Genomic DNA, 16,083 nt, shown 5'->3' on the forward strand with positions numbered 1-16,083 from the left:
TTTCTACTCTACAAAGGGTATAGAGAGGCTTAGGAGGGAAGACGGCAGAGAGATGGGAAGGAGGCTCCACAGTTAGAAGAAGAGTGAAAGGGGGTGGTGAGCATGCAGAGGCAGAGGGAGGGGAAGGGCTGGGAGAGGGAGGGCTGGGCGGGACCCATGGAGCGGATGGCATTTGGGGGAGATCATGGGAACAGCAGCACCTGCAGCTCAGGGGACTTTGAAGAAAGTGTGCCTGGACCCTGTCAGCAGGAGGTGAGTAGTTCTCAGAGGCTGCAGGTGGAGCTGAGGAGGCCTCCTCCCCTGTCAGAATGGGGCTGTGCTCCAACTCTCCCCACCAAGTTCAGGTTTGACTTAAGGGAAACACAGGGTCCTGCGAGGTGGCCTCCAGGCCTGGGGCTAGGTGGGGTACAGGAAAAAGCGACTCCAGGCCTGGAGGGAGGGCGTCCATTCCCAGCTTGATCACCAAAGGAAAACGAGACCTGAATCCCGCAAGCTCTTTACTGCGGGCCTAAGAACACTGCACCCCTCTCCACCCCACCCGAGGGCGGGCTGCGAGTTGGAGACCCTGCAGGCCCGCGCCTGCACAGCCCTCAGCCCCGCCCGCCTGTCCAGCTGCCTCGCAATTGGCTGCACCCTCTGGGTCCGAGCCCCCGGCAGGGTAATTAACGAGGGATTAATGAGATTTCCAAAGTCAACAGAAAAATCGATGGGCCGCGGAGCCCGAGCGGCGGCTGCGCAGTCCCGCTGGGGTAGGGCGTCGCGGGCATCGGTCTCACCTGGACGGACGATCCGCTCAGCGCCCGCAGTCGGTGGTTAGCCCGCGGCGATGCCTCTCCAGGCCTCAGGTAAGCCAGGAGCGCCGACGGAACTTTCCCAGCTTGCGCACCCCAGACACTGGCACATACTACGCCCCCAAAAGAGGGGTTCACGAGTAGGGGCTGCAGGGATTGGAACGGGAAAGCGGGGTGACTGTGGAGAGGTCAACTCCCTTTGATCCGAGGCCGGCCCCTCCACCAGCCCCCCAACCCGGGCTCCTCGCGGTTACTCCTTTCCCTGGACCCCGGGGGCACAGAGGGCCTCAGGGCGCGGCTCCTCCCAGCCGGGTCCACACAGCAGAAAGTGGGCGCGGAGGCCCGGGGTGTGGGGTTGGTTGGGGCTGTCTGGACGCCCGGTCTGGGGCACGCAGGAAGCGGCTGCCCCCGGCCCCGCAGTCCCTAAAATGGCTCTGAAGGAAATCCCGAGGGCGCCCGCACTCAGCAGCCTCCTCGGAGCCGGCCCTGCGTTCCTGGGCCAGGCGCCGGGCCCGACGGCTCCGCGGCTTTCATCACCACTCCAACCGAGACCCACAAACCAGTCCGGCGTCCCGGCCCTCCCTTGGACTGGCGTCGCGCCCAGGGGCGTGCCAGGGGGCGGCGGAGTCCTGTCAGTTCCAGGTGCCCTTGCCCTGGCCTTCTGCCCGAGACCCCAAAATGCGCAGTCCTGCCCCCTGCCCAGCCCGGGACCAAATTCGCTCCTTTGAGGGCTCACTCCAGCGGCCTTTGGAGGGTTGGACTCCAGGGTGGGAGACGGGGGAGACTGTCAGGGCAAAGACCCCAGAGGGAGAGAACCTGGAACCTTGTCCCCCAGTGTCCCCTCCAGGCCTCCAGTCTGAATAAAATCCACCCTTGAAATTCACCAGTAGTCCTGACCCTTCCCAGCTCTCCAGGACCTTAAAAGAACTGGAAGGAAATGCAGAGATAGCCAACACTGAGCCTTCCAGGTGCCAGGCATTACCGGAATTACTCTCTACCCGTGCTTCTTGCATGTATTAAATCATGTCGTTCTGACAAAGCCCCTATTCGGCATTAATCCCTTTTTTTTTTTTTTTTTTTTTTTTTTTTGAGACAGGGTCTAACTCTGTCCCTCAGGCTGGAGTTCAGTGTCGCGATCACAGCTCACTGCAGCCTCAGCTTCCCAGGCTGAAGCAATCCTCCCACATCAGCCTCCCGAGTAGCTGGGACTACAGGTGCATGCCATTACACCTGGCTAATTGTTTGGTATTTTTTGTAGAGACAGGGTTTTGCCATGTTCCCCAGGCTGGTCTCCAACTCCTGGGCTCCAGGGATCCGCTCACCTCAGCCTCCCAAAGTGCTGGAATTACAGGCGTGAGCCACTGCAGCCAGCCTCGTTCCGGAAGTCTTTATTGGGCATCTACTTTGCACCAGCTACTATTCCATAGTTGTGTATCCGTTTTGCAGATGACAACACTGAGGCACAGAGTCTAAGTAGCTCTCTGTAGTAGTCTCAGTAGTCTAAGATGACAGAGGTAATAACTGCTGGAATCTGAGCTCTTGATCATTAATCTACCCTGCTTGGGGGCTGGAGGAGAGGGTGCGGGTTTTGAGGAAGGTGATGTAGAGCAGTTAGAGTTGGGAGATATGGAGCAGGGAGGCATCCCGGTGAGCCCCAGCCTTGCTCAACTTGGGTGGGGGAGCTTAGGAGGGAAAGATAGAGATCATCTGGAGTCTCCTCCCCAGCCAGCCTGGAAACAGTTCAATGGGAAGGATCTCTGGTGCTGAAAATTCCCCAAAAGATGCCAGAGTTAGTGGGCAAACACTGGGTGAATGTCACATCTGCACTAGGTTTGGGGGGTCCAAGTTAAGCAGGACCTGGTCTCTGTCCTGGAGGAGTTCCAGGCCTTAATGGGAGCCAGCCACACCCACAGCACACCAAACAGGGCACACCTACTCTCAATAGAGGGGAGTGGCCCCAGCAAAGTAGCAGCAGAAGGCTTAGGCAGAGAGGAAGGCTTTCCAGGTGGGTGGGGAGGATGAGCAAGTGGCGGGAGGCAGGGTGGGGCAGAAAGAAGAGCAGTGTTCAGGAGGGATGGCAGGAGGCAGGAGACCATGGGAGAAATGCAGAGCTCTCTACCTGGGCTTGGGTGGGTGTGGGAGGCAGGTGCCTTGAGTACGGCAGGGGAGGTGGGAGAGGGAGGAGACAGAACTTGGGCAAGGATGACAGAGTGGACTGGGAAGGGAGAGAAAATCATTTATAGAAACTTGAAAAGAGGCTCAAGTTTTAGTGCTCCATCTGCCCCAGAAGAGAACAGCAAAAGGTATAAATATGGAGCAGGTGGAGAATGGGAGAATATGACAAGGGGAGAATGGGAGCTCGGAGAGGTTGCATTTTCAAGCCAGATATGGTGAGGATCTTCTGGTGTTGCACAGAGGGCACATCTGAAGCTCCTGAAGCCCGGGGTCTCAAGGGAGAGACAGAGCAAAACGCAGCTAATGGAAGCAGAGGATGATGGGTGGTCAGCGTGGGGTGAGGTGGGAGTGCTGACGAGGGAAGGCCACAGAGAGGAGGGGGGGTCTCTGCCGAGTCCTGAAGGACAAGCTAGAATTACCTAAGGGGCAAAAGGGGTAGGGATTAAAGGCAAAGGATAGGGGGTGGGCAAAGACTGGGGGCATTCCAGGAAGTGCGGCAAGATGGTGTAGCCCAAGGAGAGGGGAGTAGGGTCTGCAGACAATGCTAGAGGGGTAAGTTGTAGCCAGACCAGGAAGCAGCAGCAGCTACCCTGCCTTGGACAGAGAACCTGGAACCTTGTCCAGGCCCATACTAATCATACACCTCTCATTTTGAGAGGCCATGCAGGCTGTGTCAGTAGTTTGGACTTTATACTGAGGGCAATGAGTTGCCTTTGCAGGACTTTTAGTAGGGGAGAGGCACTCTGGGCAAGGAGACCAGTCCAAGAGAGCGAGGAAGGGAGCCCAGACTAGGTAGTGGTTGAAGTCAAGAAAACTCCGGGCCAGGCATGGTGGCTCACACCCGTAATCCCAGCACTTTGGGAACCTGAGACAGGAGGATCACTCGAGGCGAGGAGTTCAACACCAGCTTAGGCAACATAATGCGACCCTGTCTCTGCAAAAAAAAATTAAAATTAGCCAAAGGTGGTGGCACATGTCTGTAGTCCCAACTACTCATGAGGCTGAATTGGGAGGATCACTTGAGCCCAGGAGTTCAAGGTTGCAGTGAGCTATGATGGTGCCATCGCACTCCAGGCTGGGTGACAGAGCGAGACCCTAGCTCAAAAAATAAATAAATAAAAATCTAAGAGCAACTTGTGAGCTGGAATGAACAAGCTTGGGGCCTATGAGAATGTAAGGGATGAGGGGAGAGGTAAAAACGACACCCAGTTCTCTGCTAGGAGTTGTGGAGATGGAGATGTCACTCTGAGATTGTGACATTAGGAAGCAAGAGAATAGGAGCAGTGAGCACCTAGAACCCTGAGCCCAGAGCACAAGGGCAGCGACAGGACCAAGGAAGAGCCTGGGAAGAACAGGGCGTCTCTAGGGAGCCTTCTGGGTCAGCTCAGCCTCCCCACCAGGAGAGCACCCAGAAGCAGCGGAACCATCCCCACCTTCAACAGCACTTCAGTCCCACCAGGAAGAAGGAGTGTCCAGTGGGGAGAGTATGCTGGACTCAGAGCTGCAGGCATTGGATGGCCCAAAATCTGATCTAAGCAAGTGGTGACGAAGTGGTTGGCCTGTGTGAATGCTTGGGAGAGGTGAGGAAATGGCAGGAGACATTCAGGAAAAGAGGAGGGTAAAGATCATGTTTCCTACGTTATGCCAGGCACTCTTGGGACTTCCGGGAACAGGGGGAGGGGCACAGAAATGGAAGTCAGTGCCTTCAAAGTCAAGGGAATGGCAGCGGTGCCGGTCCGGGCCTGTCCCAGCTCTCAGCAGACATTGTAAATCAACCCCAGAAACTTTCCCCTAAACCTTTAATGTACTTTAAAATTATTTTATTTATTTATTTATGTTTAAATGCAGGGTCTTGCTCTGTCACTCAGCTTGGAGTGCAGTGGCCCAATCATAGTTCACTGCAACCTTGATTTCTGGGTTTCTTTTTTTTTTTTTTTTTTTGAGACGGAGTCTCGCTCTGTCGCCCAGGCTGGAGTGCAGTGGCGCAATCTCGGCTCACTGCAAGCTCCGCCTCCCGGGTTCACGCCATTCTCCTGCCTCAGCCTCTCTGAGTAGCTGGGACTACAGGCGCCCGCCACCACGCCCGGCTAATTTTTTGTATTTTTTAGTAGAGACGGGGTTTCACCGTGGTCTCGATCTCCTGACCTCGTGATCCATCCGCCTCAGCCTCCCAAAGTGCTGGGATTACAAGCGTGAGCCACCGCGCCCGGCTGATTTCTGGGTTTCAAGCCATCCTCCTGCCTCGGCCTTCTGAATAGTTAGGACTATAGGCATAAACCATCATACCTGGCTAATACATATGTTACACACACACACACACACACACACACACACAGATAGATATATATATTTTTTTTTGTAGAGACAGTGTCTTCCTATGTTGGCCAGGCTGATCTTGAATGCCTGGGCTCAAGCAGTCCTCCCACCAGAGCCTCCCAAAGTGCTGAGACTACAGGCATCAGCCACCATGCTCAGCCTAAAATTACTTTTAATTACATAAGTACTGTGCTAATTTTTTTAAAAAAACTATAACAGTAAAGCTAAAAAGTCTGCTACTCCCAATCCCAGTACTCTCATCCCAGAAAATGCCTATTGTGAAATTGATGGATATAATCTAGACCAGCAGTCCCCAGTCCCCAGGCTGCGGACCAGTACCGGCCCATGGCCTGTTAGGAACCAGGCCGCACAGCAGGAGGGAGCATGACAGCCTGAGCTCCACCTCCTGTCAGATCAGCAGTGGCAACAGATTCTCACAGGAGCACAAACCCTATCGTGAACTGCGCATGCGAGGGATCTAGGAACCCCAAGATCTAATACCCAATGATCTGAAGCGGAACAGTTTCATCCCGAAACCATCCCTCCACCCTCCATCCATGGAAAAATTGTCTTCCACGAAACTGGTCCCTGGTGCCAAAAAAGTTGGCGAGGGGACTGCTGGTCTAGACATTTTAAAAGTAACCATATAGGTACTTGTAAGTTCCCATAATACAGTATTGTTTCAGATCACACCATTCTTCCCTACCAAGCCCAGACACAGCCTCAAGATGCTTCTCTACAAAACATTTTAGGCAATCATTTCCCAACCAATCAGGGTCAGAATAAGAGAGGCCACCAACTTGCCCTCCCTGGTGTCAGAAGTGAAAGTCCTACCAGAAGGCGGAAAGACACCGCTGCCTTTTCATGGCAAAAAGTCACAGCCCTGGAAACTGACCAGGCACTAGGCAGATGCTGACTTTAGGATGAGGCACAAGTCAGGAAGTGGGGTTGAGAGGGAGGACATGATCCTCACACCAGTCAAACTAACTCCCCATGTTTATGTGCAGCACAGGAGGTTTCCGTAGGGTCTCCTGGTCTGTTTGAACCTCCTCAGGTCCTGTAAGGTAGATGGGGCAGCTGCTATTAGTTCCAATGTCCCAACCAGAGAGGCCGCATAGCTGACCTTGGGTCACATAGAGGTTAGGGGCAGGGTGGACTTGAACCCAGGACAGCCTGGCAGTTAACCCAGGACCCTTTCTCCATCTCCAGCCCCTGCGGAGTCTACACCCATGCCTTCTCCAGAAGTACAGGAGACTGAAGCAGCCCCAGAGAAGGAGAACCAAGTGGATGTGGCGGCCAAGGAGACAGCGGCCGCCACCCGGCCCCGGCAGAAGTCCTGGCTGGTGAGGCATTTCTCCCCGCTGCTGCGGCGGGACCGGCAGGCCCAGAAGGCCGGGCAACTCTTCTCGGGGCTCCTGGCCCTGAATGTGGTGTTCCTGGGTGGGGCCTTCATCTGCAGCATGATCTTCAACAAGGTGGCCGTCACTCTGGGTGACGTGTGGATCCTGCTGGCCACGCTGAAGGTCCTCTCCCTGCTCTGGCTTCTCTACTATGCGGCAAGCACCACCCGCCGACCACACGCCGTGCTCTACCAAGATCCCCACGCGGGGCCCCTCTGGGTGCGGGGTGAGTGTCAAGGTGCTGGGGGGCTGGGCAGCGGTGGGGAGGGAGAGCCGGTTCCGGGCAGGTGCCAACGCCCGCCCGCACTTCCGGCCAGGTTCCCTAGTGCTCTTTGGCAGCTGCACCTTCTGCCTCAACATCTTCCGAGTGGGTTACGATGTAAGCCACATCCGCTGCAAGTCACAGCTGGACCTTGTCTTCCCTGTCATCGAGATGGTCTTCATCGGCGTCCAGGTGACAGGCTTCTCCCGTCCCCACACCACCGAGGACATACCCTATCTACCCATGCCGTGCACACACCTCCCACTACCTATGCCTAGGAACAGCCACACAGGCAAATACCTAATGTCCCAGGGTCTTTGCACACACACCACGCCCCTCACACAAGTGTCCACGTCCACACATACCCAAGGATTCCTGCATCAACACACACACCGTGTCACCGAATGTAGACGCTTAGAAGTCCAGCTGCCTATGCGTATGTAGGCAGATCCCTGGATACACACTCCCTACACGCACAAACCTTCTCTTAAGAATACAATCTCGCCGGGCGCGGTGGCTCACGCTTGTAATCCCAGCACTTTGGGAGGCCGAGGCGGGTGGATCACGAGGTCAGGAGATCGAGACCACGGTGAAACCCCGTCTCTACTAAAAATACAAAAAATTAGCCGGGCGTGGTGGCGGGCGCCTGTAGTCCCAGCTACTCGGAGAGGCTGAGGCAGGAGAATGGCGTGAACCCGGGAGGCGGAGCTTGCAGTGAGCCGAGATTGCACCACTGCACTCCAGCCTGGGCGACAGAGCGAGACTCCATCTCAAAAAAAAAAAAAAAAAAAAAAGAATACAATCTCAGCAGGGTGCAGTGGCTCACGCCTGTAATGCCAGCACTTTGGGAGGCCGAGGCAGGCAGATCACCTGACATCAGGAGTTTGAGACCAGCCTGGTCAACATGGTGAAACCCTGTCTGTACTAAAAATACAAAAATTAGCCTGGTGTGGTGGTGCACGCCTGTAGTCCCAGCTACTCGGGAGGCTGAGGCACGAGAATCACTTGAACCCAGGAGGCACAGGTTGCAGTGAGCCAAGATCGTGCCACTGCCCTCCAGCCTGGGCGACAGAGTGAGACTCTGTCTCAAAAAAAAAAAAAGAATACAATCGGCCGGGCACAGTGGCTCACACCTGTAATCCCAGCACTTTGGGAGGCCGAGGTGGGTGGATCACAAGGTCAGAAGATCGAGACTAGCCAAGACCATCCTGGCTAACACAGTGAAACCCCGTCTTTACCAAAACTACAAAAACAAAATTAGCCGGGCGTGGTGGCGGGCGCCTGTAGTCCCAGCTACTCAGGAGGCTGAGGCAGGAGAATGGTGTGAACCCGAAAGGTGGAGCTTGCAGTGAGCCAAGATCGAGCCACTGCACTCCAGCCTGGGCAACAGAGCGAGACTCCAAAAAAAAAAAAAAAAGAAAAGAATACAATCTCCAACTTCCTCTTAGGTTTCTCTTGTCACCAGGCATTGTGTTGCATGCTTCGTTCCCACTGTCTTATTTCCCCCAACAAGAAGGCATTTCCCCAAAGAGTGGGCTTTTTGGTCCCTTTTCTCAGCTGAGGCAACTAAGGCTCAGAGATGGTTTGCCACTGACTCAATACCACACAGCAAGAAGCAGTAGAGCCAAGATTCCGACCCAGTCTTTCTCCCTGTGTCTTTCACTGTAAATACACACATGCGCCCCAGGAACTCACACTGCCGTCCCACCACCTCCAGCAGCCCCTGGGCTCAAGGCCCTGTCTCTTTCAGACCTGGGTGCTCTGGAAACACTGCAAAGACTGTGTTCAGGTCCAGACCAACTTCACTAGGTAAGACTTCCTCCCTCCCAAACCCTCTGGCCTCTCTGTCCTCCCCACCACTTCCCTGGTCAGGGTGGCCCTGGGGCTATAGGTTAGTCTGGGATGTGTCCTAGGTGGCCCCAGGGCTGCCTCTTGTGTCCTAGTGCCAGCGTGACACTAGGGAGTGAGTGGTTGGGAGTGAGTGGTTGCCCCACCAACAGCGGATGGTGAGGGTTTGGCGCCTGGGGAGCCGGCCAGGGTGTGTGAGAAGAGTGTGGCATTTCCCCCAGGTGTGGCCTGATGCTGACCCTGGCCACAAACCTGCTGCTGTGGGTTCTGGCCGTTACCAATGACTCCATGCACCGAGAGATCGAAGCTGAGCTTGGCGTCCTCATGGAAAAATCCACAGGTATGGAAAGGAGACCAGGTCTTCCTTGCCCTGAAACACACAAACACACACACACACACACACATACACGCTACACTCTCTAAAACAGATGAGGCTCAGTAGGTCTATAGAGTTGGGAGCAAACTCTAGAGGCCAGATTAGGAATCAACAGAAAACTGAAGTTTGCCAGTGGTCCTCATGCCGCCCCATCAGGTGCTGACACCCTGCACCCAACTCCAGGTGTCCAGCCAGCCATCAGCAAGCCAGCCACTGATCCTGGCCCAGCTAGCCACTAAGTCCTTCAGGTATGCACCCCACCCATGCTATTTGCATTTTACTTGCAAGCAACTCAACAGCCTCCAGGGCTCAAACGAATATCTTCCTAGTACAATTTCAGGTGCCTGGCCTTATCAATCAGGTAGGACGGAAGATTTCTGGGCAGAAAAAAACTCCCAAGATTGTCCCACATGCCTCACCTCCTATCCTAGAGGCTGCATCCCATACCCTACATGGGAACACTGCTCTGTGGGATTGAGCCACACCTGTATGTACATGCCCCACCCCACCCCAGGTGGCATCACCATCACGCCCTGCAGCCCAGCCCTCCCAGCACATCCACACATTCACATACCCGCTGCATCAGTCACGACACTCCTGTGTACTGTGAGCATTCTATATACTCTGCTTGCGTTTCTCAGAAAAGCTGTGCAAAGAGAGAATTTTTGCCAAGTGACATCATGGATTTTGATATTATAAAGTAATTCAAGGCTTGGCACAGTGGCTTACGCCTATAATCCCAGCACTCTGGGAGGCCGAGGCAGGCAGATCACCTGAGGTCCGGAGTTTGAAACCAGCCTAGCGAACATGGCGAAACCCCGTCTCTACTAAAAATACAAAAATTACCCAGGCATGGTTGTGTGTGCCTGTAATCCCAGCTACTCGGGAGGCTGAGGCAGGAGAATCACTTGAACCCGGGAAGCAGAGGTTGCAGTGAGCTGAGATCGCGCCATTGCACTCCAGCCTGTGTGACAAGAGTGAAACTGTCATAAAATAAAATAAGATTCAAGCATTACAAATGAGTAGAAGAACAAGACATACCCATCACCTAGGCATAATAATTATTAACATTTGGCCATATTTATATATTTTTAATTTTTGCTGAAGTACTTAAATTACAGAAATCATGACATTATATCTCAAAATATTTCAGTATGCATCTTTTTTTCTTTTTCTTTCTCTTTTTTTCTTTTTGAGACAGGGTCCCGCTCTGTCACCCAGGCTGGAGTGCAGTAGTGCAATCATAGCTCACTACGGTTTCAAACTTCTGGGCTCAAGCGATCCTCCCACCTCAGCCTCCTGAGTAGCTGGGACTACAGGCACATGCCAGCACACCCAGCTGATTTTTAAAATTTTTGTAGAGATGGAGTCTCACAAAAAAATGTCTGAGCCCAGACTTGTCTCAAACTACTGGGTTCAAGTAATCCTCCCTCCTCAGCCTCCCGAAGTGCTGGGATTATAGGCATGAGCCACCATGCCGGACCCAATGTGCATCTCTTTAAAAAGAGACGTATTCCCCCACATGACCACAATGCTAATACAATTGTTAACAAAATCCTTTAACTTCATTCTGTCCTCTAAATCAATCTATATCCCACTTTCTCCAGTTAGCCCCAGAAATGTCTTTTACAGATGGTTGGTTCAAACATGCAATGCATTTGGTTAAGTCTAAATTGGTGTTTTCCCACTGACCTTGAGACTTGTCAGGTTGCTTCCTCCTGGCAGTGTTTAACTCGCATCCCTCTCCCCTACTTTTCCTTGGAATTGGAAGTATGGGCAAAATCTTGATTAGATTCAGGTTAGATATTTTCGGCCCCAGCTTCTTCCAGGTGATGCTGTGTGCTCTGAAGGACAGCGATGGCAAGGTACTAATGACTGATGACCTGACACTGAGTGCTGATAAGGCCGATCGCTGGGTTCCACTGTCACAGCCACGGGTTTTCCCTTGAGCCCAGGAAGTAATCTGTGGAGGTGACATTTGGCACCAGAGACATCATGTGAGGGTTTTTGGGGTTTCGGTTTTTGGTTTATTTGAGACACAGTCTCACTCTGTCACCCAGAGTGGAATGCAGTCGTGGGAACACAGCTCACTGCAGCCTCAACCTCCCAGGCTCAAGTGATCCTCCCACCTCAGCCTCCCAAATAGCTGGGACTACAGGCATGTGCCACCTGGCTAATTTTTGTTTGTTTGTTTGTTTTTGTTTTTTGCTTTTTGTTTTTGAGATGGAGTTTCGCTCTGTCACCCAGGCTGGAGTGCAATGGCACAATCTTGGCTCACTGCAACCTCCGCCTCCCGGGCTCAAGCCATTCTTCTGCCTCAGCCTCCTGAGTAGCTGGGATTACAGGCACGTGCCACCATACCCAGCTAATTTTTGTATTTTTAGTAGAGACAGGGTTTCACCATGTTGCCCAGGCTAGTCTTGAACTCCTGACCTCAGGTGATCCACCTGCCTCAGCCTCCCAAAGTGTTGGAATTACAGACATGAGCCACTGCACCCGGCCATGTTTTTTATGAGACAAGTTCTCACCATCTTACCCAAGTCGATCTTGAACTCCTGAGCTCAAGCAGTCTTCCTGCCTTGGCCTCCCAAAGTGCTGGGATTACAGGCATGAGCCACTGTGCCTGGCTGGCATCATGTTTTTAATGCTTTGCATAAGCTTGGCATCTGAAGTCTTCAATTCCTTTGAAAAAGAATGACCATTCTGTGAGATTTGTGATTTCTTTGCCTGTGCCTCAGTTTCCACATCTGTAAAATGAGCGGCTGGGTCTTTTTCAGCTCTGGTATTGCAGGGAATGGGAGGTATCTGTGTAGCCAGTTTCCTCAGAGCAGGGCCTGCCTGAATGTCTGTCCCTCCCACCCTGCCCCCCTCCCAGGCAATGAGACCAACACCTGTCTGTGCCTCAATGCCACCGCGTGTGAAGCTTTCCGGAGGGGCTTCCTGATGCTCTACCCCTTCAGTACTGAGTACTGCCTCATCTGCTGTTCTGTGCTGTTTGTCATGTGGAAGAACGTGGGCCGCCGCGTGGCACCCCACATAGGTGCCCACCCTGGCACCACAGCCTTCCACCTGCACGGGGCCATCTTCGGGCCGCTGCTGGGCCTGCTGGTGCTGTTGGCAGGTGTGTGCGTCTTTGTGCTCTTCCAAATCGAGGCCAGTGGCCCTGCCATTGCTTGCCAGTACTTCACCCTCTACTATGCCTTCTATGTGGCTGTGCTGCCCACCATGAGTCTGGCGTGCCTGGCGGGCACAGCCATACACGGGCTGGAGGAGCGAGAGCTGGACACAGTCAAGAACCCTACCCGCAGCCTGGATGTGGTGCTGCTGATGGGTGCTGCACTGGGCCAGATGGGCATCGCCTATTTCTCCATTGTGGCCATTGTGGCCAAGCGCCCACATGAGCTGCTCAACCGCCTCATCCTGGCCTACTCGCTGCTGCTCATCCTGCAGCACATCGCTCAGAACCTCTTCATCATCGAGGGCCTGCACCGGTGCCCACTGTGGGAGGCAGTTCCCGAGGGCCTGGCAGGAAAGCAGGAAGCTGAGCCTCCCCGCAGAGGCTCCCTGCTAGAGCTGGGCCAGGGCCTGCAGCGGGCCTCACTGGCCTACATCCACACCTACAGCCACCTCAACTGGAAGCGGCGGGCACTCAAGGAGATCTCACTCTTCCTCATCATCTGCAATATCACAGTAAGTGGCTGGGCTAAGGGGCCTGGGGGGTAGAGGTGGCCAGGCAGACCCAGAAAGCCTCACTCAGGAAGGGATGGATCAAGGACACATCTTTTTTCATCTAGCTTGATGCTGCTTAAGCGTGTCCCCCCAGTTCCCTACAGGGTGCCTGGCCTGAGTGAATGTGCCAAGCACTTGGCTAAGCGCTCTTCACAAACAAATATGTAAGACTTCCGCTCTCCAGAAACTTCCTGTCTAGTTGGGAAGACACCACTGAATTCATCATCCCTGGATTCAGTCAAAGGAAGAGATCAGGAAGCACCTGATTTTCTAAGACACTCCTAGTGGAAGATGTTGATAATGGTTGCCCAGCTTCTGGTGGAAGTCCCAGGTACACCTTTCCATGCAATATCTCTATACTTCATTGAATCATCACAGTAACTCCATGCAACAGACACTATTGCTGTCCCTTTTCACAGAGGAGGAAACTAAGGCTTAGGTTATTGGACCTGCCCAAGTACCCACAGCCTGTAAGTGGCAGGGCTGGGACAACTCAGGGTTGTTTGACTCCAAGCACTCAATGCACTGAAAACATACCCCAGAAATGAAACCTCCGTTCCAGGCAGAGAACAAATTGGCTCTAAAGTGCATTAGGAGCTCAGCAAAGGAACTGTGGGCCTGCGTAGCCAAGGAAGGCTTCGTGAAGGTTTGATCTGAGCCTTGAGGAATGGGTAGAATTTGGACAGGAAGGTAGGAGGGGGCAGGGGGTCATAACTAGCAGAAATGACAGGGCACAGTGGCTCACACCTGTAATCCCAGCACTTTGGGAGGCTGATGGAGGAGGATCCCTTGAGCCCAGGAGTTTAAGACCAACCTGGGCAACACGGGGAGACCCTGTCTCTACAAAAAAAAATTTTTTAATTAGTCTGGGCACGGTGGCTCATGCCTGTAAGCCCAGCACTTTGGGAGGCTGAGGTGAGTGGATCACTTGAGGCCAGGAGTTGGAGACCAGCCTGGGCAACATGGTAAACCCCATCAGTACTAAAAATACAAAAATTAGCCAGGCATGGTGGTGCACACCTGTAATTCCAGCTACTCAGGAGGCTGAGGCACGAGAATTGCTTGAACCCAGGAGGCAGAGGTTGCAGTGAGCCGAGATCGTGCCACTGCACTCCAGCCTGGGTGACAGAGTGAGACTCTGTCTCTTAAAAAATAGTAATAATAAAAATAAAAATTAGCCAGGCATGATGGTGCATGCCTGTAGTCCCAGCTACTTGGGAGGCTGAGGTGGGAGGATCACTTGAGCCCGGGAGGTTGAGGCTGCAGTGAGCTGTGATCCTGCCACGGCACTCCAGCCTGAGTGACAGAGTGAGATCTGTCTCAAAAAAATAAATAATAAAAATAAAAAGTAGCTAGCCGAGGAGTGAAGCCCGAGCTCAGGGTACAGGGTGGGGATGCCCAGCTTGACAGAGCAGGTGGCGCGCTGAGAATTCCTGCTTCTCCCCACACGTGGCGGCAGCCTGGGGTCTCCTGACCCATCTGAAGTTCAGGCTGGCCACAGGCAAGCTCACGGAGATGGCTGGGGATGGCTAAGGCCTTCTGCACTACGGCGCGACAGATCTGGGGGAAAGAAGAGCTCATGCTGAAAGCCCAAGGGTTAGAAGAAGATTGAGTGGGAGGTGGGGGTGGCACTGGAGGGGCTGCAGGTTTGGGGGCTGCCTCCCCTGAACTGAGTGCCTTGGGACACAGGAGAGCCCTTCCCTAACTCAGCACATCCTCTCCCCCAGCTGTGGATGATGCCTGCATTTGGCATACACCCAGAGTTTGAGAACGGGCTAGAAAAGGATTTCTACGGCTACCAGATATGGTTCGCCATCGTCAACTTCGGCCTGCCTCTGGGGGTCTTCTACCGCATGCATTCTGTGGGAGGCCTGGTGGAGGTCTACCTGGGGGCCTGAGGCTCCCCACCCCCAGCAGAACCTCCAAGTGCCAAGGCGGGGAAGATGGCAGCCCAGACTCTGAGCAGATGCCTCGTTCTGAGGTGCGGAGACCAGCCTGAGGCTCCCAAGGCCTCCTGCTCCCCAGAGCCTCACTGAAGGGGAGGGCACTGCCTAGAGCCAGAGGCCAAGGGCAGGGGCCTGGACACTGAGCTGCTGATGCCCATGGCCAGGCCTGGGCACATGCCCGCCCCCTGCCTTCCCACCACAATCCGCAAGCCAAGGGTGCACCCCAGGAGACTGGCAGGGGCCCCCTCATGGCTACTCTCTGGGAGGGTCAGACCTACATGACCAAGTCTGGGGAGCTTGGCGAGGGGCGCCCCTCTCCAGCCAGGCCTCAGGGGTCTGCCCGCTCTGCTGCGAGAAGAGCACCTGGTCCAAGTGTGGCTCTGGACATCCTCAGAGCTCCGAGCTCCGAGCTGGGAGGCCAGCTCCTTTCCCCACACACCTGTCTCCTAATGAGCTCATTCATTAGCTGCCAGGCAGGGTTCAACAGCTCTCTCCTGCAGCATAAACCCTATTTGTTTGATCGATTGCATTCAGGCTCGTGGCATTTGTTCCCAGGGACAGAACTGCTCCTCCGGACATGGTGGGAAGGAATGATCCTTTTGAGAAGGGCTGTGGGGCTGGGACAGTCATGCTTCTGGGCCAGGAGGGGTCTAACCCAGTTCTTCCTTGGTCTGATCCAGGGGAAGAGGTGGGAGAGACAAGTCCGGGCTCGTGTCTCTCCACCCCCACCCCTCCCCAGCACACCCTCTCTCTAGGACAGAGCCCCCGGTGACATTCTGCAGCTGGCTCACCATGCAGGCTGTGGCCCCTGGCTGCTGGTCCCAGGCCTGGCTGATCTGAGCCATCAGGTGGGGCAGGAATGGAAGAGAAAGGACAGGTATGGCAGGCCATCCATCTCCCTGAGCCCAGTGCAAACAGTGGGCTCTGCCTGGGGCGAGGCCAGAGAGGGCAGCCCTGGCCCTGCAGGTGAGGCTCTGCCCTCCTCCTCACCCACCCCCACCGAAGTGAATCACTAGCAAGCATAGCCCTCCCAGCGCTGTCTCAGTGGCTGCCTGGGGAGGCCCCATGGCCTCTCCTGCGGGCTCTTTCTCTGGACGGCAACAGCCCAGGGACCCAAACCCTAGGTTTGACAGACAGGGTCTGATCCTGCTTTCCCACCCAAGAAAATAACAAATGCTGGTTCCCAGTCATGCACTGGGGGCCCTCTGGGTTGCAGAGTCCCCAGCTCCCCTGAAGACAA

The 16,083-nt window shown here is 54.4% G+C and overlaps 1 protein-coding gene across 2 annotated transcripts; it reads left to right on the forward strand.

The window, feature by feature from the left end:
* The first annotated feature begins 623 nt into the window (after positions 1–623).
* Positions 624–15,371, forward strand: OTOP3 (otopetrin 3). 2 transcript variants are annotated; one of them, XM_030827373.1, is made up of 7 exons: positions 624–845; positions 6,492–6,908; positions 7,000–7,136; positions 8,695–8,753; positions 9,014–9,132; positions 12,044–12,858; positions 14,625–15,371. In XM_030827373.1, exons 1-7 carry the CDS (start codon positions 827–829, stop codon positions 14,793–14,795), a joined length of 1,737 nt encoding a protein of 578 aa, XP_030683233.1. In that variant the 5' UTR covers positions 624–826; the 3' UTR covers positions 14,796–15,371. The 2 variants fall into 2 exon arrangements, with proteins under 2 accessions (XP_030683233.1, XP_030683231.1); XM_030827371.1 differs by having other exon boundaries at positions 707–812; positions 6,525–6,908.
* The last annotated feature ends 712 nt before the right edge of the window (positions 15,372–16,083 follow it).

The sequence above is a fragment of the Nomascus leucogenys genome, chromosome 14 (assembly GCF_006542625.1).
Source record: "Nomascus leucogenys isolate Asia chromosome 14, Asia_NLE_v1, whole genome shotgun sequence".
Classification (NCBI taxonomy): Eukaryota; Metazoa; Chordata; class Mammalia; order Primates; family Hylobatidae; genus Nomascus; species Nomascus leucogenys.